Source organism: Canis lupus, chromosome 29 (genome assembly GCF_048164855.1).
Source record: "Canis lupus baileyi chromosome 29, mCanLup2.hap1, whole genome shotgun sequence".
Taxonomy (NCBI): Eukaryota; Metazoa; Chordata; class Mammalia; order Carnivora; family Canidae; genus Canis; species Canis lupus.
In genome coordinates, this window is record NC_132866.1 from 30,427,739 (window position 1) to 30,448,397 (window position 20,659).

A 20,659-nucleotide genomic window follows, 5' to 3' on the forward strand; every position below is an offset into this window, starting at 1 on the left:
CATATTGTGGCCCAAGGTAAAACTAAACATGTGCCCCTATATACAAGGTGTTTTTTTAAATTTTATTTTATTTATTCATTCATGAGAGACCCTGAGAGAGAGGCAGAGACATAGGCAGAGGGAGAAGCAGGCTTCCTGTGGGGCGTCTGATGCGGGACCCTGGGATTACGCCCTGAGCCAAAGGCAGATACTCAACCACTGAGCCACCCAGGTGCCCCCATATACAAGTTTTATGTATTTTTTACTGGTTCATTTTTTTCTACGAGTAGATACAGGAAAAAATTTTTTGATGAGGTTGTTTCCATTTAAGTCAGGAAAGTAAAATTATAATACATTATGTTTTTAACATATATAAAATGTTTAAAACTAAACTAAAAGATACTAATATCTTATTAGCATATATACTATATATACTAATACTAAAACTAATATACATAAAATATTTTTTTTTAAAGATTTTATTTATTTATTCATGAGAGACACACAGAGAGAGGCAGAGACACAGGCAGAGGGTGAAGCAGGCTCCACACAGGGAGCCCAATGTGGGACTCGATCCCAGGTCTCCAGGATCAGGCCCTGGGCTGAAGGTGGCACTAAACCGCTGAGCCACCAGGGCTGCCCCACATAAAATATTTAAAACTAAACTAAAAGAATGTCGTTTTAATATACCTACTTTTTAAATTTCCAATATATATTTTTTTCAAATAGTTTAACATTCTATGCAGGGAGGGAAAAGTATTTAGAGGGGCGCCTGGATGGCTCAGTTGGTAGAAAATCTTTTTCCCCCGAAGATTTTATTTATGTATTTATTTGACAGAGAGAAAGAGAGAGAGAGAGAGAGAGAGAGGAGAGCACATGCACAAGCAGGTGGAGCAGCAGGCAGAGGGAGAGGTAGAAGCAGGCTCCCCACTGAGCTGGTGAGCCCAAAGGTAGATGACAAAAAAAAAAAAAAAAAAGATTAAAAAAAAATCCAAAAAATAAGGCAGATGACAGCTGACTGAGCCACCCAGGTACTCCAAGCCTGCAACTCTTGATCTTGAGGTTGGAATAAGAAAGGAAGGAAGGAAGGCTGGGAAGGAAGGAGGGTGGATAGGCAGATAGAAGGAAGGAAACGAAGGACAGGAAGGAAGGAAGGAAGGAAGGAAGGAAGGAAGGAAGGAAGGAAGGAAGGAAGGAAGGAAGGAAGGAGAGAAGGAAGGAAGGAAGGAAGGAAGGAAGGAAGGAAGGAAGGAAGGAAGGAAGGAAGAAAGGAAGGATAGAGTTTCCACTTCCAGGAAGATGGAATAGATGTACTCTTTCCCATTTCTCCCAAAAAATACAGCTAAAACAAAACCTTGGACATTACATAAAAACAAACATAAGGCTCTGAAAGGTAGAGAGAAGGAAGACAAACTAGGGACTTTAGGACCCAAAGAACACAGTGGTGAGTTCCCTGGCCTCAACTTGAAGCTTAAGAAACTGGCAACCCTAAAATGCCAATGGGTACAGATAATAAAAGCCCCCAACAAAAGCCTGTTCACTCAAGCCAAGGATCAGGAAGAAGCAGCCTAGCAAAATGGAAAACTTTTAGACAATCACCACTCTGCTCCAACCAAGTAGCCTAGAAAAAACTGTGGTCCCATCTCCACCATCTCCACCATCCCCACCCAGGCCAGTGAGTGTTGAGTCAGGAGCCAGAACTTCTGCCCTCAACTCTGGCAGTCTTAAAGGGTGCCCTTCCCCCTCCACAATGGATGGTCTCAGCAGAGCCCCGTGAGGAAAGTCAGAGCTTACACACCACTGCCCACACTGAAGCTACCCCCACTCCCCACCCCCTGCCGGAGGTAATTGTAATGTCAGTAGAGGCCGGTGGGAATCGGTAAGGAGGCATTCCTACCCTTTCCAGTCAGGGAGTTGTCAGTGGAGGTGGGGGACAGAGATGTAATTTAAAAAATACTCCCCAAAGAAATCTCCAGGCCCAAATGATCTCATTGGAGAATTCTAAAAAATGTTTAAAGAATATTTAACACCAATTCTACATAGTCTCTTCCAGAAAATAGAGGAGGAGGGAATACTTCCCAGTCAACAGATGAAGCTATTATTACCCTGAGACCAAAATCAGACAAAAGCGATGCCAAAAAAAAAAAAAAAAAAAAAAAAAAAGTGTGTGGGGGGGACTACATATCTCCTATGAATGTAGACAGAAAAATTTTCAACTAAGTATTAGCAAATGGAACTCAGCAATATATGAAAAGAGTTACACACCATAACTAGGTGGGGTTTATTCCAGGATGCAAGACTAGTTCAATATTAGAAAATCATCCATGTAACTCACCATATTAGCAGGCTAAAGAGGAAAAACAAAATCACAGAGTCCTATCAATCAAGGCAGAAAAACACTGGACAAAATTCAATATCTTCTGCAATCCCACACAGATTTTATTACTATAGGTATATAAAAGACCTTAAAATCAGGTACGCTAATTCCTCCCACTTCGCTGTTTGTTTGTTTCCAAAATTATTTTAGCTAGTTTAATTCCTTTGCCTTCCTATGTAAGCTTTAGAATACTTTGGTGTGGTTTTGCAGAGGGATAGACACAGATAATGGGAGCAACAGAGAACCCAGAAAGACCCACATAAATATGCCCAACTAATTTTTGACAAAGGTGCAAAAGTAATTCAATGGAAGAAAGACCATCTTTTCAACAAATGGTGGTGGAGTAAGTGGATATCTAGAAGCAAAAAAAAAAAAAAAAAAAATTCAACCTCCACCTAAATCTCACACTTGATACAAAAATTTACTCAGAATGGGTCTTGGACTTATAAAATGTAAAACTATAAAACTTTTAGGGAAAAACACAGAAAATCCTCACAATCTAATGCTACGAAAAGCCTTCTTCTTCTACTTAACACTAAAAGGATAAATACAAATGAAAATATTAATGAATTAGACTTCATCAAATTAAAATTTTTTGTTCTGCAAAAGATCTGTTCAGAGAATGACAAGACAATCTACAGAATGGGAGAAAATATTTGCAAACCACACATCTCACAAAGGACTGGTACCTAAAAGATACAAAGAGGGATCCCTGGGTGGCTCAGCTGTTTAGCGCCTGCCTTCGGCCCAGGGCGTGATCCTGGAGATCCAGAATCGAGTCCCACATCAGGCTCCCTGCACGGAGTCGGCTTCTCCCTCTGCCTGTGTCTCTGCCATTCTCTCTCTGTGTCTCTCATGAATAAATAAATAAAATCTTAAAAAAAAAAAAAAAAGATACAAAGAAACTTCCAAAATTCAACGTTAAAAAAGAAAAAAATCCAATCAGGCAAGAGACATAGGCAAGAGACATACACAGACATTTCATTTAAGAAGATATACAGATGGCAAATAAGTACATGAAAAGATGTCGAATAGCATTAGCCATCAGACAAAGGCAAGTTAAAACCACAATGAGATGTTACTACACACCTATCAGAATGGCTAAAATAAAAAATAGTCACAATGCCTAAAGCTGATGAGGATGCAGAGAGAACAAGTCAGTCATACATTTACATTGATGCAAATGTAAAATGGCACCGCCATTCTGGAAAACAGTTTTTGGCAGCTTCTTAAAAAAACTAAACATGCAGGGGGCACCTGGGTGGCTCAGTCAGTTACGTGTCTACCTTGGGCTCAGGTCACGATCCCAGGATCTTGGGATGGAACTCTGTGTCGGGCTCCCTGCTCAGTGGAGTCTGCTTCTCCCTCTCCCTTTGCCCCTTCCCACTGCTTGTGTTCACTCTCTTGCTCTCTCTCTCTCAGATGAATAAATAAAATCTTAAAAAAAAAACAAAAACAAAAAAATCGAAACATGCAATCATCATAATTACACCAACTGTGTATTTATCCTAGAAAAATGAAAACTTCCGGTCACACAAAAACCTGTACATGAATGTTCGTAGCAGCTTTTAATAGCCCCAAGTTGGAAACAGTTGGAAACAACCCAACTGTCCTTCCACAGGTGAATGGTGACACAAGCTGCTGTATGGCCATACCATGAAACACTACTCATCAGTAAAAAGAAACAGGCTATTGCTGCATGCAACGACTTGGATGAATCTGCACAGAATTTTGCTGAGTGAAAAAAAGCCAATTTTAAAAGTTTATATACTCCATAATTCCATTCATATAGCAATCTTGAGCTGACAAAATTATAAAAATGGTGAACATATTTGTGGTTGCCAGGAGTTAAGGAGGGGGTAGGGGCAGGAGGTAAGTAGGCATAGGCATGAAAGCATAGCATGAAGGACTCTTCTGGTGATGAAAATACTCTGTATCTGGACTATATCAATGTCAAAATCCTGGTTGTGATATTGTACTTTAATTTTGTAAGATGCTCCCATTGGGGCAACTGGGGAATGGGTACATGGACTCTCTCTATACTGTATCTTTTGTTTTTAAGATTTCTATTTATTTATTTGAGAGAGAGAGAGCACAAGCAGAGGGAACAGCAGAAGCAGGCTCCCCACTGAGCAGGGGATCATGACCTGAGCCCCAGGCAGACACTTAACTGACTGAGCCAGATACCCCTGTATTATTTCTTACAACTTCATCTGAATCTATAGATATCTCAAAATTAAACGTTTAATTTAAAATATACATACAAACCCATTTTCCTTCCTGCCTCAGACCCCAATATGGCTCTGCATAGCACTGCCTGGCTCTTGACAGGCATTCCACCTTGGCTCTTCTCTTTGATTTGCCCAATCCAGAGTTGGGGTACAGTGTCTAACTGCAGGATAGATTATTTAAGGACAAAACTCTGGGAAATCTGGGCTCTGAAAACATCTAGCCTTCTAACTCCTCCTTTACTCCCAGTCATTCTGTTTTCTAGGATCTGACTCCCTATTAAAGCTGATGGAAAGGCCCATGGTTCATGCTTTCTAGGCAGTGCATCTCTAAGTAAGAGCCCAGAGTTACTTATGTCACCACAATCAGCCAGCCAGTGTGTCTGTTTCAACGCTTACTCCTGGGTCTACAGGATTAGAAATTTAACTGGTTCCCTAAGTGATTTCCAATACAGCCAACGGGACTCAACTCTGAAGTTGTGGTTTTCTGGAGAGGTACAAGGAATTCCCACACTAGGATGTTCTCTAAAAGGACTTTTTGAAAGGGAAGAGGCTAAGTGGGGGCCCCTGCGCCTGCCCTGACTCCTGCTCCAACAAGGACACAGACACCCCCACCCCCACACCTTGGGGCCATTGGCTCACCGCAGTGTTTGGCTCAATGAGGCGGTGCTGCAGTTTCTGGGCATCTTCCCATTGCCCCGTGAGGCAGAGTCGCTCCAGCTGGCACACCTGAGCCCCCAGGACATTGGCCAGGGCACATACGCCCCCCACAGCTCCTGCCCCAGAGAAAAGTGCAGAACATCAGCCAGAACCTCTTCTCACAGGCAATTCCAAACCCTGGGGTTTCCAGCACCTCTTATTCTGGGGAGAGAGGATATGGATTTTTATGCCACTGGTTGGCCATTTCAAAGGCATGCTCTGAGAGTCCAGAGTACAGATTTCCAGAGAGAAAAGCTGCCAGCATATTTGAAGTAGAATCTCACAGGCTGAAGGTCAGGGAACAGAGCCTGAAGGCTAACTTAAGGACAGGTCCTCCCCTGCACCCCCCAACACACCTCCCAGAGTAAAGTCCCACCTGCTAGTTGACACCTCCACAATCCTCTAATAGCCCCCTGACTCATCAGTCCGGGAATGGGGTGGAGTGAATGGGAAGAAGCCTTTGCTCTTCTGAAATCTTATTCCCCCCTGTGAATTCAGCCTGGGAATGTGCTGGGACCAGGGGAGGGGGAGGGGTAGTGGAAAGAGCCCTGGACACAGGAGACCAGGCATTTCCTCCCATTGGCAGCATGAACTTGCACAAGTCATGGACTTTCCAGTCCTCTTTGTTCTCATCTGGGCAATTAAAACGTGCTGGCTGTGATCTCAGGAGGTTTTGCCATTCTGCAGGCCTGCAATGGGATTCTAAGGCTAGTTAGGAGGGTCCCTAAGCACAGCGGCCTGAAGACCGGAGAGTGGGAAATTTGGAATGAGCTAATACAGCTGCCATTTATGGATCCCCACTTTCTGCCAGGCACTATGCAGACACTGAGCCAATGCTCTCACATTCTCACAACACTCCTGCTTTATAGAGTAGAAGCTCAGGCCCAGAGAGGTTGAATACTTTGCCCAACAGTACTCAGTAAATGGCAGAGCTGAGATTCCAACTCACATCCCACCCACCAACCCCCACCTGGCCTCTAGAGCCTGTCCTCTCTCCATCTACCCACCCTCAGCAACAAGGCTTCAATGGGTCTTCTTTTCTGCCTTTGCACTTTAGAGACTGTGACGTGATAGAGGAGAGATGTGCAAGGACTCATACAGCAAGCCTAAGTCCAGAGAAGAGGAACCAGCATTGCCCCCTCAGCCCTGGAAAGGTAACTCAGATCTGTACTTGCTGGGGCTTCAGCCCAAGGGAGCAGATGCTTGCTCTCTTCCCCCTCTGGGGCCCAAATCCAACCTGAACCCCAAGAAGCCTGACCCATAACAGATAAGCACAGTTGGTTTAATGGTGACATTCCCAGTATCCTGGACTGGAACAGAAACAGGCAGCTGAAGATCCTGGGCCTGACCCTATAGGTCTGACGATTCCTACTGGCCCAGTACCAGGATGAGAGGAAAACAGACTTGCAGACCAGAGGAAAGACTCCAAGGCTCCAAGGCCTCTATCCTCAGAGAATGATTTACAAAGTGAGATCAGAGGAGCTCAATTTGTTAACTAAGCAGGGAGCTCAGGACTTAGAACAAACTTCAGGCATCCCCATTACAGACCAAGGATTATACAAGGCCACCCTCTTCTGTCCAGAAAGGTCACTCATAAGCACCTAATATTCAAACAAACAAGCAGTGTGCTGGACTTCTGAGGCTTCCAAGTAGGCAGGATGGCAAAATGACCCTGCAGACCCAGACTCCGCCCACCTGGGGGGCCTGGGTATACCACCCATGATAGCATGAGAGGAGCAGGAGGCCTACCCACGGCATAGCTGGCCAGCAAGAAGCCAGCTGATCCAGCCAACACCTGGAAATCCTGCTTCCTGGTCTTGTGAACAATCAGCCCCAGCCTGGTCACCTGCAAGAGCAAACCTGTGTGAGAGCTGCACGTAGAGCTTCAACACCAAGCAAGATGGGTGCTGGGCAAGGGAGGGAGAATGAGCACCCAGGCTCCAGAGAGCTGTCCCCAAACTTGGACAAGGCCGCAGAGAACCCACATAATGGGAAGAACCCACATAGGAGCCCAGGACTGAAGCAGGTCCCAGAGCTGCCCTGAAGTTAATAACACAGAAGAAGAGGAAGGAGCGCCAGCCAGGAGCCACTGCCACTCACATCACCACCACTGTCCTTGATGCCCACAATGTTTGGATGCTGGGAGAGCGTGACCACTGCATCTATGGGCAGGTCCAGCCCCGTGTTGGCTGGGACACTGTAGAGCACCACAGGAATTGGGGAGAGGTCAGCGACCTGAGGGAGGTAGAGAAGAGGGGAGAGACAGAGGGCAGCTGCCCAGGCCCGAGGAGCCTGAGGCACTGCCCATCACCACCCGCTCTGGGCATGGGTCACTGTGCGGCCACCTGGGCAGGCCCACCTCCTGGACTAGACATCACAGGGCTATGTCCCCTGCTTGTAAACAATAATACTACTATTTCATGAGAGCTTTCTATGTGCCAGGCTTAGTTCTAAGCCCTCTGTATTTTTTTTTATAAATTTATTTTGTATTGGTGTTCAATTTGTCAACATATAGAATTACACTCAGTGTTCATCCCGTCAAGTCCCCACCTCAGTGCCCGTCACCCAGTCTCCCCCTCCCCCCGCCCACCTCCCCTTCCACCACCCTTAGTTCATTTCCCAGGTCCTCACAATGATCCCATGAGGAAGACACCATCACTCCTTCCATCTGAGAAGGGAGGAAGCAGCCTCATAGTGTGGTCAGGCCAATTTCCCAGCAGCATCCCCTCCCCATTCCCATAGCTGCCATTCATGGGAAGTAGGCTCATCCCTTGGCCCCCAGCTTCTCTATCTCTTCTCCCTAGCCAGCCTCCTCTTGGTTCCAGGCCCCAAACCCATGCCCACCTTGGTGTAGTGGTGAATGAGGGCAGCACTGCTCATGCGGCCACGATAGTAGCAAGGTGTCACCACTATGGCGGCGTCAGCCCCAACTTGGGCCATGCTCACAGTCATCTCCACAGTGGCCTGGGTGGCTACAGGAAGAAAGAGGGAGCCTTCCCTATAGGTCATGGAGGGTGAGAGCAGAAGGAAAGAAGGGCAGGGCTAGGACCCCAGGGCAAACAAGAGGTTCAGAAGATACAGAACCAGTTAACTGAACTGGGCCAAGGAGCCTGGCTCCCACCCGCAGGCACCCCCAGACACCCCCAAGCACCCCAAGGGCCCAGAGCACTGTGGCCTCACACTCGCAGCCAGAGCCGGCTAGCAGGAGTTTGTCCTTGGGCATGGCCTGGCGGACTCGGCTCACCACCTCCAGCCGCTCGCTGCTGGTCAGGAAGGGGAACTCGCCATTGGAGCCCTGGATCACGAAGCCTGCAAGAGAGGTTCCATCACAGCCAACGCCTTTGCGTCCTCTTATGAATAACTGGGACATGGGTGTTACACGCACTCCCAACGCCATAGTTTTGCACACATTTCCTTCCCATCTTTGTCCTGATGCAGGCAGAATGTTTTACCCAGTTGCCATGACAGTGTCCCCACCATTTTTCTTTGTGTTAACGAAATGTCTTAGCTATACCCAAAAGAATCAGTGATAATACAATCCGCAGGTGTGTATCCAGCACCCATGGCAACCCTCCCCTGATCACTTTCTCTTCCTCTTCTAGCTGTCCCGACTCAGGTGTCATTGTTCTCATTCATGTCTTTATACCCTTAAGACATATACTGACCCACAAACAAGATATAATGTTTTTTGCCATTTTAAGCTTTACAGAAATGGAATCAAGCTCATATAACCTTCTGTGGTTTGCTATTTTTGCCCAAGATTATGTTGTGAGCTTTGTCCATAGCAGTACACAGCTCTGACTCATTCATTTTAATTACTATATAATAGTCTATTGTGAAGTGAGACAATTTAGTTTTCATTCTCCTTTTGAGGACATTTAGAATGTTTCCTTAGTTTTGCTATTACAGATAATGCCAAAAAAAAAAAAAAAAAAAAAACATGTTCCATAAAGTCTTCTGTCCCCATGTCTGAGCTTCTCTACAGTTTACTTAGGTGTGTATTTGCTGAGCCACCCATGTGTGCATCTTTGTGTGCCAAACGTCTGCCTTATTTGCCAGATCATAACCCCATCGGCACACGGAAGGGTCTGTTCGTGTTCATCCATGCCAACACTGGGTATTGTCAGAATTAATTTTCGCCAATTTTCTGGGTGAAAAGTGACATTTCTTTTTTTTTTTTTTTAATTTTTATTTATTTATGATAGTCACACACAGAGAGAGAGAGAGAGAGAGGCAGAGGGAGAAGCAGGCTCCATGCACCGGGAGCCTGATGTGGGATTCGATCCCGGGTCTCCAGGATCACGCCCTGGGCCAAAGGCAGGCGCCAAACCACTGTGCCACCCAGGGATCCCGAAAAGTGACATTTCATTATTTCATTTTGCACGTTCCTATGTTATCGATCATTTGAGAGGTTTCTAACATCGCTGGGTAGGATGTCAACCCTTTTGTATCACAGAATTAATGCTCTTTGGCTGAATCTGAAGGGAATGTTAGTAAAACCATTTTCGTCTCTGCTTCTTTAACTTTCTCCTTCCTCTTCTTCCTCCTCTCTACTGCATTCCATTCCAAAAACATTGTTCTGGAATAGTTGACAAATACAGCATATGGCACAACAATAGTATTAATAAATAGGAGACTGCTTGGGAGAAAGGAAAGAAAAAAAAGCTCTACAAAATCCCCCGCCACACAGTTGTGAGAGACCGTCATTTTGACTTGGAGCTTCCTGACAGTCAAAGCTAAAAGGGAAATGTGATCAGCTGACAGATATGCAGAACTCAAGATAAAAGCAAAGCAGCTGCCTTGGAGACACAGAATTTCCTGGCATTGGGACCAAGAGAGACTGTTCCAGTGAGTCATCCTTAGGGGACACAGTGTGATGGAGAGTCAACTTTTCACCACAAACAGTTTTCCACGCTGTTCAGCGCACCATCAGATTCCACTGAGTGGATTGCCAGAATGGCTCACTGGATACTTAGCGTTTCCTATCCCCACATATACTTTTTTGCCTTGGTAACATTGCAGGGAGCATCTTGAGGCAAATGATTTTTGGCTTCTGTTGCATTGCCTCCTCAGGATTCATTTCTCCATGTCAGGCTAGGAGCCTCCTTCTGTCTTGTTACAAAGGTTCTGGTGATTTCCCAGGGGCTCACTCCTAATTTAAGGGTTCCCAATCCCAGAGAGGATTGGACCAACACCCTCTACTTAGGAGTCAAAGATTCTGAGATGGAACTTTTGCCCTCTATGGACTTGCCTCCAAAGACGTCTCCTTCCTACCCCAACACCGCCTGCCACCACCACCCTGGAAGGGACCCTGGCCAGTTCTTGCTTCAGCCACTTCCTCCACCCTGTTCACTCACTCCCAAGTCCCCCTTCATCCTGGTGGCCAGTTCCAGGGGCTCCTGAGCAGTAGGACGGCTGGGGCTTGTACTCTCAGAGTAAAAGCAGGCTACTTTGCTCAAGACACCTGGTGGCCTCTCTCTAGTCTTGTGAAGAAGCATCTGACCCAGGCCTGACTCCCAAGAAGGAAGTGAGGCCAGACTGGGGAAGGAAAGAATATCGCAGAGTTGGGGAAGCAGTCAGGCCCAACTCCCTCTGTTTTTTTTTTTTTTTTTTTTAATTTTTATTTATTTATGATAGTCACAGAGAGAGAGAGAGAGAGAGGCAGAGACACAGGCAGAGGGAGAAGCAGGCTCCATGCACCGGGAGCCTGATGTGGGATTCGATCCTGGGTCTCCAGGATCGTGCCCTGGGCCAAAGGCAGGCGCCAAACCGCTGCGCCACCCAGGGATCCCTCCCTCTGGTTTTTGAGCAAGTTACATCATGTCTCTCAGTCCCCATTTCTTTTTCTATGGGATGACAAGAGAAACAATTTCAATCCTACCTTATAAGGCTATTTTAAGGGCCCAAACAAGAAAATGTAAAAGCAAGCATTTTGAGGGGCAGCCCAGGTGGCTCAACAGTTTGGCATATGCCTTTGGCCCAGGGTGTGATCCTGGAGTCCCAGGATCGAGTCCCGTGTCAGGCTACCTGCATGGGGCCTGCTTCTCCCTCTGCCTGTGTCTCTGCCTCTCTCTCTCTGTCTCTCATGAATAAAATCTTAAAAAAAAAAAAAAAAGAAGAAGAAGAAAAGCATTTTGAAATCTGTGAACTGATGCTGCCAAGAGCCCCCTCTCTCTCCTTGGCGAGATGTCCAGTTTTAGGCCTGATGTGCCACCCCTGGTGTAGAGAGGCGACTAGAGGAATGGGAGGGCTAGGGTCCCACATGGGTCAGGGAGTGAAGACGGGCAGTGGTGGAGAAGCAGGGCAGTGGAGTGGTTGGACACATAGGCTCTGAACCCAGAGGACCCAGAGTGACTCTCAGTTGCAGGCCCTTATCAGCTATGAAATCTTGGGCGAATAGCTTAAACAAACCTCAGCTTCCTCTCATGGGAAATGGGGATATTAGTGCTCTCCTTAAAGAGTTGTGAGACTTAAATGAGATACTATTTATAAAGTGCTTAGATTAGAACTGGCAGTGTTAGCTCCAATTATTATGGAGTCAAAAGGAAGTGCTCAAATCTTAAATCAGGAGGCTGGCAGCTTTGGATCTGAGGTGGAGGAGGATGGCCTGTGTGGGAGGGGAGGCTGCATTCAAGAACTTCTCTTGCCCTCTCCAGCTGCAAGGCTAAGAGGCTCATTACAGAATCTACTCTCTCTCTCTCTCTCTCTCTCTCTCTCTCTCTTGGTCCCAAGTTATGCTGGCTGCTCTGGGAAGCCAGAGTGGCCTGGGAGAGAGGAGTGGGTGTGTTTGGGGCTAGAGATGCACAAGGAACATGGTGACTTACTGTGGCCCCTTGACCTATCATTATTGCCACCTCCCCTGAGAAGTCTTCCTGGGATCCCTCCACTGGACAGCTCTTCTCCGAACTTCCATCACTTGTTCTTTGTCCTTCCCTGCGGCCTACTTAAAAATACACAGAAGTTCTCAGAACCCTTCTATCTCCCCCACCTCTGCCTGCAGGATTAGACAAAATTTCTCAAACTGACCTCTGCTGTAAAATGGGGAAATTGGACTGGGTGGTCTTCTAAGTTCTCCTTGGGCTCTAAGTTTCGGAGTCAAGTTTCTGGCATTTCCTCCTACCTTTCACTCACCTCTAAATGTTCTCCTTCAGCCAAACTACCAGGGTCCCCAGACACAGTGTCACTATCCTGCCTCTATGCCCTTGCTTATGCTGTTCCCTTCTGCCTGGAACACCTGCCTCCCTAAGCTGCAGCCCCTGAGAACCTTTCCTCACTCCCCCAGCCTCTGCACCTCCTTGCACAGCACTTGTCCTACTTTGCTTAGAATCATCAAGATCATGGATGATGTCCCCTCATTTTGGCCTCCCCCATGACACCCAATACACTGCTGGTGGAGGTGTGTGTTGACAATTTGTGGTATAAAAGAAAAATTGTCCCAGACCCTGGCCTGGGGCAGAGCTTTATTTTTGTGTGTGGTGTAACTGATAACCTTCCTTGGGCAGAAATGGGCATTCCTGATAAAATGCTCAGGCAGGTTTCTGATGAGCTTCAATGGAATTAAGCCTTCATCTGGGAAACCAGCCACCCACACAGCTGACACTCCAGCAAGAGTCTAGTGGCTGGTAGATGATTTGACCATTCTCTTTTATAAAAAATATCCTTACCAAGAGATCATACTTGAATTGGCCACTTAGAAGTCGTTTTCCTTGAGCTACAACTGTAATAAAATGTTGACATCTTGAACTACTTTTAAAGTTAAGGAAAAGTTGCAGAAGTGGTACAAGGCATTTCCATACATCCTTCACATGACCCCAGCAATGATAATGTCTTACTTTAGTAGAATTATCAGAACCAGTGTTAATTCTCTGGTTTAATTAACCAGTGTTAATTCTCCAAATTCACAATCAGCCAATCTGAAATTTTATCCAATAAACTTTTAAGGGGATTTAAGGTCTTCCAGACAAATGCATACATTTTAGGCATTTCTACAATCACTTGCAGAAGCTACACCTCACTACTCTTGCTTTTTGTCTACTTTGGCAACCTACAACATTTTCTAGGGTGACTGACCCCATTTTTTTCCATTAATATTTTTAAAAGGTTATTTTTATTTATTTGAGAGTGACAGAGACAGATTGAAGGAGGGGGAAGGCAGTGGGAAAGGGAGAGGGAGAAGCAGACTCCTTGCTGAGCAGAGAGCCCAACACAGGGCTTGATTCCAGGACCCCGGGATCATGACCTAAGCCAAAGGCAGATGCTTCATTGACTGAGCCACTCAGGCACCCCCATTAATATTTTGTTACAAATGATTTTATTTTTTTATTTAATGAATTACCTTATTTTTTAACTAGGCTACACACTCACTGTGGGGCTTGAACTCACAGCCCCATGATCAGGAGTCACATGTTCCACCAACTAAGCCAGCCAGGTGCCCCAGTATTTGAATATTTTAAAAATTACTAAGAAGTGACTTCATATAAATGCTAACATATATACTTTAAATTTTAAATACTTCATAACAGGGGTGCCTGGTTGGCTCAGTTGGTGGAACATGCAACTCTTGATCTCAGGGTTGTAAGTTCAAGCCCCATGTTGGGTGTAGAGATTACTTAAAATCTTTAAGATATAAATAGATAGATGATAGATGATAGATAGATAGATAGATAGATAGATAGATAGATAGATAGATAATAGATAGATAAATGAATTCAATACCTCCAATTATGCCCCATAAAATCAATCAACAACATTATTTAGGGTGTTTGTGGATTTATCCATCCTTTGCAAGGATTCTGGGTACCTTCTCCAGGGAGTTTGAGGCCCACGGGCTGGGAAACACTGGCAAGTTCCTAACAGATGCCAACAGTCCATTTCTATGTAAAGGAGTCACTGTGGGTTAGACAGTGCTGTGTCACTGACTTCTCTCAACTTTCACAGGAGAGAGAGCTGCCTCCCTTTAACTGCCTTACTGGAGGTCACCCCTTGCCCCAGAAATAACTTCTTGGGACCCAGGAAGAGGAGGCAGGGAGAGTCCCAGGCTTTCAGGAGGGCACAAAGAGTGGCAGGACATGTGGGAAGAGGACAGGGATAAGCATGAGAGAAGAAGATCCCTGTAGGGCCAGAGAGCATTGGCCTGAGGGGCAGCATGGGGCAGGGATTCAGGGTCTGAGCTTTGGAGTTGGGCAAAGTTGGGCTCTAACTCTAATAACATCACTTACTGTCTATACCCTATCAGGCAAATTACATCTCTGAGCCTCAGGTGTCTCATCTGCCAAACGGAGATAACACAATGCCTTCTCTATAGGGCTGTGCTGTAACACTTAGCACCGAACACAGCATACACTAAAAATGGAAAAGGAAAAAAAAGGGGGGGAGTTGCTGGTAGTACTAGTAATACTACTAATTAGCAGTACTAGCAGCAGCAAGCAGCCCCAGTCCCAGCCATAGTGATAGAAACAAGAAGAGAGAGTATACACAGCACAACAGCTCTGAAGGTAGGTGGGGGGAGGCACTAACGGGGATCCCAGTGGGCCCCAGAAAGCAGGTGGTGCAAGGAGAATACACTGCAGTGCAGGAGGCCACACAACTTGAGAAGCAGTGGACAGGGTGAAGATGACACTAAGAGGACAGGAGACCCACCTCCCACCTTGCCTACTAGCTTCTAGAAGCCTGGCCTTCCCCCCATCTCCTGACATCTGGCTGCTTCCTCCTTCCCTGGCAACAGCGGGTTGGTGGGTGCTGAACTCCCTGGAGACGTCCCATTCTCAGAACCTGAAGACTCAGGGAAGCTGATTTATGGAGTCTTGAATCAGTAAAAGGCCCAGGCCAAGGGCCACTTGAAGAGGACTATGGGAGCAGGAACCCTCTTTCCGTATGGCTGCCCAGTCCTGAGGCTGGCCACAGAGCCCCCAGACTCAGAATGAGGGAATACAAGGCTTTATTGGCTCAGTTCCAGGCATTAGGCGTCAGTCTGGGGCTCTCAGCTACTCCTGGGATCTGCCTCGCCTATCTTCTCTGTGGGCCTTCAGGGGCCCGTGAGTCTGTCTTGGCCGCTTCGCTTCCTTCCACTCGCCCTCCATCAGGAGCCGTCCTCTGTGGCATACCCTACTCACAGACTGGGAGGGGCCCAGGACCCCTGAGGGGGTATGAAGGAGGGATTTGGGCAGCAGCATCTCACTCTGGGCCACACAGGCTGCCCCACAGGAGAGAGAACAGGCCTGCAATTGTGTGCCAGCCTTGCTGGGGGAAGGGGTGTCTCCACCCATGGTTAGGTGGCTTCAAAGGGTTGACAGATCTGGTGGCTGCGGTTGGGCAGACTGTGGCTCTGGTGGCTTGGGTGGCTCGGATGGCTTGGGTAGCTCTGATGGCTTGGGTGGCTCTGGTGGCTCAGGTGGCTCTGGTGGCTCGGATGGCTTGGATGGCTCGGGTGGCTTGGGTAACCCTGGTAGCCAGGGTGACCATGGCCATGGAAGGCATGTGTTTGGTTCATGCCGGCTACAGTGGTACCCCGCTGAGTGAGAAAATTCCCTTTCAGCTTCAACTCCACCTCCTCCAGGGCCTTCAGCTCCTCCTGGTTGATGTCTTTGGACTCCAGGTGGCCTGAGTTCTGGTAAGTCGTGGCTCGCTGCAACATGGAATTAGCCAGTTGCTGTCCCAGGGTGTTGATCTCCTTGGTACAGGTAGCCACAGCGGCCCATGTGGCCGTATCCGTGGATGGGGATTTTCCAGACTCCCTGTGGGTCTCTTTGGTCACCGAAGACCCGGACATCCTCTGCTTACTGGTGAAGGACTCCCGGCGCACAGCCGTGCCCACTTGGCCTTGCCTTGTGGTGACAGTCTCCATGCGAATGGTTGTGCTGGCTTCCCCGCTGCCACTCTCGGGGGAAGAGGCGGTGCTGCTGCTGCAGGCGGCCAGCTTCTCTTCGGAAAGGCGGCTAAAGTGAGATTTAATCCAGTTCTCATTCTTTGCTTTGTGACATTCTGGTGGCTCCTGCTCATCTCGTACAGACTCAAGGGATGCCTTCCTTCTCTTCTTCCTCTGAATCCACAGCATGAGGCCTCCACCTCCGAGTAAGAGGGCAGTCCCCAGCACCACCTTGCATGATGGTTGCTGGATGAGCTCCAAGAAGGCCTCCAGGACCCTAAGCCAGGCAGGCAGAGCTAAGAGCACGCTGGGAGGGGGGAGCCCGGATGGTATGGTTCATGCTTGAAAGGGCAGGTTCCCTGAGGCTGTCTGGCAGGCAGGCCCCCAGCTGTACCCTTCCTAGGATGCCCCTCCCGCCTCAGCAATGAACCCCATTGTGAGCAAGGTTAGGGGGTGGGGTGGGGAGAGGCCTAGGCACCCCTCACGTCTAACCTGGCAGGTATTTCCTGAGGCCCAAGTCCTGTCTCCCACCCTGACAGCTGTCCCTAAGGTCAGTGGAAAAGCAGCTTTCCTTCTGTCTTCTGCTTGTGACCCATTCTTCGACTCAAACCTTATTTTCCAATCTTTGGTCTCTTTCCCTCTCTATCCAGTGGCTCACTGACCATGACTGAAGGACCCCCTTGGTTAGGCTGGCATCCATTCCTGGCTGCCTGATGTTGGTGTCTCCTTTGGTTCAGGGCCCACCCCTTCTGCCAGCTTAGCACATTTCATCCCCATCTGCAGCCCCAACCCCTTTACAGAGCAGGGTTCAAAAGGAAAGGGGCCCAGGAAGGAGCTCATTCTAGAATAATATGAGGTCACAACTGGGTAGAGACAAGCAGCGGACTGAGAAGGCAGAGCAGATAGGATAGGGGACTTCACCAGATCCCAGATTCCAGATCCCAGGGGCTGTCCCAGGATAGGGACTGCTACCTCTTACCTTAGTGATGCACCTGCATACCCAGAATTTGCTCCCCTTCCCCTGGGCCCTGGTTAAATGGACACAGTTTAGACTGTGAGCAGGTGAGCCACCTGGCCAGGGTCTCTGTAGGTATAGATAATAGAAAGCCTGGCCCACAATCCCAAATTTCTATCCTCTCAGGGTAGAAACAGGCCTGGGCCCCTTTATTTTTCTCCCAGAGGCATCAAACACATTTTTTTTTAATGCATTTCACTTTTTAAAAGTGAATGCTAAAGTAAATGCCAAAACAGCATTGTAAAAATTGTGATTTTTTTTTAAAACAAAATATTTTATTTAAGAAAGTAATGGCTTTAATATGCACAGTAGTATCTTAGTCTACGTACTAAGGGAATAAGATACAAGCTCAATGTTTTATGGGGAACATCATCTCCCTTGTCCTACTGAAGTAGCTCTGTGGTCATCTACTAACCTCATTTGGAAATAACAATTCAAAGTTCATCTTTGAGGTTGTTTGTGGGAGTGAGTTCAGGGCCAAATGGTCCCTCCACAACAATTTTACCCTCCAGTCACTAGTTTTCATTTTAAAATGATACTCTTTATATAAATAATCAGTAAAAATTAACAGTGCAAAAATAAGAAATAAAAGAGAGCTACACAGTTTCAGGCAATAGCTTCCAGAAGAATATCTAACTTTTCACCTACTCATCAAGGGCAGGTTCCCACCTCCTCTTTGGAAGACTTTTAACTTATTGCAGGAGGCCCTGGCAATGTGGTATGCAATGGCTTCCTCCTCTGCTCCTGAGTGTTGGGTTGCAAAGCCAACGCCGGGGGCCAGAATTGAGCCAGAGAAACATCATCTGTAGAGCAAAAGTTGCTCACAGTTCCTTTCCTGGACATTCTGGCTGTGTCCCGGGAGCAGTGATGGGACCCTTGGCTCTATTCTTTGTGCCAGGGCCTCACACTTGAGCTCCTTGGGAGGAATGCATTAACCCTGTGGCTCAGTTCCATTCTAAAATGAGGGAATCAGATTAGAGAGGTTCAGTGATTTCTCCAAGGTCACTATAACTGGCAGAACCAGGATTCTTACCCAGGCCTTCTAACTCTGGATGCTGAGCTCTTTTTATCCAGCCCTCTCCCTGCCACTGAGGCAGGAGCCTGTGTAGGTTGCTCCGTGGCCCATAGCCTGCCAAATCCACTTTAGCCTGTACTCCAGGGCACCCCCATGCCCTCTGCAGGAGTGGATAAGTGGGTAGGAGGGAAGGAAGGGTCCAGAGAAGAGTCTGGGGGTGTCTGGATTCTCTGGGCGGCAGGCAGAAACTGGACATAAAGTCCACCGTTTTCACGCCCTGCATTAGCGTACGGACCTTGGACCTGGAGGGTGAAACAGAGTCTTCCTCCTCTTAAGATTCAAGGAGCTAGGGGCACCTGGCTGGCTCAGTCAGTGGGGAGCATGGTACTCTTGATCTTGGGGTCATGAGTTCAAATACCACGTTGGGTACAGAGATTACTTAAAACTTTTTTTAGTAAATAAAAGATTCTCACTTTGCTTCAAGGCAGACTTTCAGGCCCCAGTGGGCTGAGCCCGAGTAGAAATTTACTTAAGAGTTTGTGTCACTGCATTTACTGCACCCTAGGGAAGAAGAGTCGCATCCGCTCAGTCCTGAGATATGGATGGGGTTTCGGTCAGGCCAGCAGTCACTGTCACAAAGCAGCTCTCCCCACAATGCCGATGATACTGTCGTCCTAGTGATTGTGACCACTAGATAACTTCTAAGGTACATCACCCTTTCCTAACCACAGCATGCTTTGCCCTCTCTTGGATTTGTCTTGCAACCATCCTATGACATGGGCATTATTACTCCCACGTGTCAGATGAGGAGACTGAGGTTTTGAGAGATTATCTCACAGCTAAGTCAGTGGGAGAGCTGTGATTTGAATCTATAGTCCATGTTCTCAACTGTTCCCCTGCCCCACCTCAGTCAGGACCTCTCCATTCTCAGAGCTGGTGCCAACCAGACTTTATTCGTTGAAATAGTCTGTTCTACAACTCAGCAGTTTAGTGTGATGGAGTGAAACCAAGTGTGGCCCTGCAGTCAGACCTGGGTTCAAATCCCAGTTCAGCCATGTATTAGCAATGACTTTGGGCAAGTGACTATGTCACTCTGAGCCCCAGCTTCCCATCTCTGAAACAGGGCTAGTGAGATTTTGGCCTCAGGGACTTGCCACGGGTGATAGATGAGGGTGGGCAGGGCACGATGGGAGGAACTGACCACTTTGTCTTTCACTTATTGTACCTGTGGCCATGTTGCATGTTGAGTGTTACAAGTGTCTGGTCCCTGACCTCATGGAGGGGAGACCCCTGTGTAAGGAAGGGAAAGGAGTCAGAGGATCCAGAACAGGAATTAATTCGGCCAAGGGAGGCTTGGCCCAGAAGAGAGTGTGTGAACAAGGTTCTCAGGGAGATGAGCTCGCAGGCTGGGGTGCCTTGTGACATCCCCAGCTGCCTTCACAACTGCACAGCGTTTGGTTGACGAGGACTTTCACACCCATTATTGTAGTATGATTCCCACAGTAATGCTGGGCTAAGAAGGCACTTTGGTAGTTTGCAACTGGGGAAACTGAAGCAGATGCGATTCAGTCAAGGTTGCAAGCCAGCAAGGAGCTTCCTGCCTGTCTCTGGACTCCAGAGCAGTGCTGGCTGCACAACTGCTGGGGTCCCCAACTGTCTGTCTCTGAGCTGCTCACAGGCGGCAGAAATTGGAATCATTCACATCTCCTCCGACTCCCCCAGAGGACAGGCCCCACTTACCTCGGAAGGGGAGAGTACCCAATTTGTGCAGATTCTCGTCCAGTTTCCCATAGTCCACCTCTGCCGTGGCCGTGAAGGGGGTGGTCACAGGGGGGTAGATGCCTGCAATGTCCACCTTCCTCCCCTCCCCTGAGGCCCAGCCCCCCACATTCCTGGACAAGCCCCTACCAAGCCCCTGCCTCACAGAGGACCAGACTGCTCGGCCCAGCATCTCGGCAAGAGGCCCGCGGCCCAGCTGGTCTCTGCCCCGAGTGAGGCTGAGTTTGGCCCCCGTCCTACCCTGTTAATGATCAGTGTGTCTAGTTAAAAATTTGCCGCCCCCTCCCTGACTGTAGGTGCTGGGCCGGGCCAGGGCGGGGCGTCCCCGGGGTCAGAGGCCCCCCTTTGGGAGCAGCGGGGCAAATGCCACAACCGAGCCTCCCTGTGGCCGACGGAGGGTGGGCGGTGTGCTGGGGAGCGACCCTAAAGGGCCTCCCGAGCGAGGCCGGGTCCTCCTCCCCCAGCTCCGGGCCCCAGAGGCGGGTAAACCGGCTTCCGCGCGGCGGGGGGGGGGGGGGGGGGGGGGAGCCGATTGGCGGAGCGGGTCGTGCCGGCGGGAGGCGCGGCTGCCCGGGGGCGGCCTGTGAACCGTGCGCTCCGCCCCCGCGCCCCGGCGCCCGGCCCGGCCTGGTCCCCCCGCAGCGCACGCAGCCCCGCGGGGCAGCGGTCCCCGGGACACTGGGGGGCGGGGGCGGGCAGGGGG

General features: G+C 48.3%; 2 protein-coding genes across 4 annotated transcripts in view; both read right to left on the reverse strand.

Moving 5' to 3' along the window:
* The window catches only part of HOGA1 (4-hydroxy-2-oxoglutarate aldolase 1), a 26,221-nt gene extending 5,792 nt beyond the window's left edge, over window positions 1-20,429 (reverse strand). The window contains exons 1-6 of one of the 2 annotated variants that reach the window (XM_072805804.1): window positions 19,918-20,429; window positions 8,464-8,592; window positions 8,128-8,255; window positions 7,384-7,518; window positions 7,033-7,129; window positions 5,227-5,360 (exon numbers count right to left, since the gene is read on the reverse strand). In XM_072805804.1, coding sequence (XP_072661905.1) covers window positions 5,227-5,360; window positions 7,033-7,129; window positions 7,384-7,518; window positions 8,128-8,255; window positions 8,464-8,592; window positions 19,918-20,128 — 834 coding nt within the window. In that variant the 5' untranslated portion in view covers window positions 20,129-20,429. The remainder of the gene's footprint in view (window positions 1-5,226; window positions 5,361-7,032; window positions 7,130-7,383; window positions 7,519-8,127; window positions 8,256-8,463; window positions 8,593-19,917) is intronic. The other variant, XM_072805803.1, reaches the window with a different exon arrangement.
* Window positions 15,204-16,964, reverse strand: C29H10orf62 (chromosome 29 C10orf62 homolog). Of its 2 annotated transcripts, XM_072805807.1 has the most exons (2): window positions 15,674-16,964; window positions 15,204-15,610 (listed from the first exon to the last, which is right to left on the reverse strand). In XM_072805807.1, the coding sequence occupies exons 1-2, from the start codon at window positions 16,334-16,336 to the stop codon at window positions 15,551-15,553; spliced, it is 723 nt and encodes a 240-aa protein (XP_072661908.1). In that variant the 5' UTR covers window positions 16,337-16,964; the 3' UTR covers window positions 15,204-15,550. The 2 variants fall into 2 exon arrangements, with proteins under 2 accessions (XP_072661908.1, XP_072661907.1); XM_072805806.1 differs by having other exon boundaries at window positions 15,204-16,963.
* Window positions 20,430-20,659: the final 230 nt, after the last annotated feature.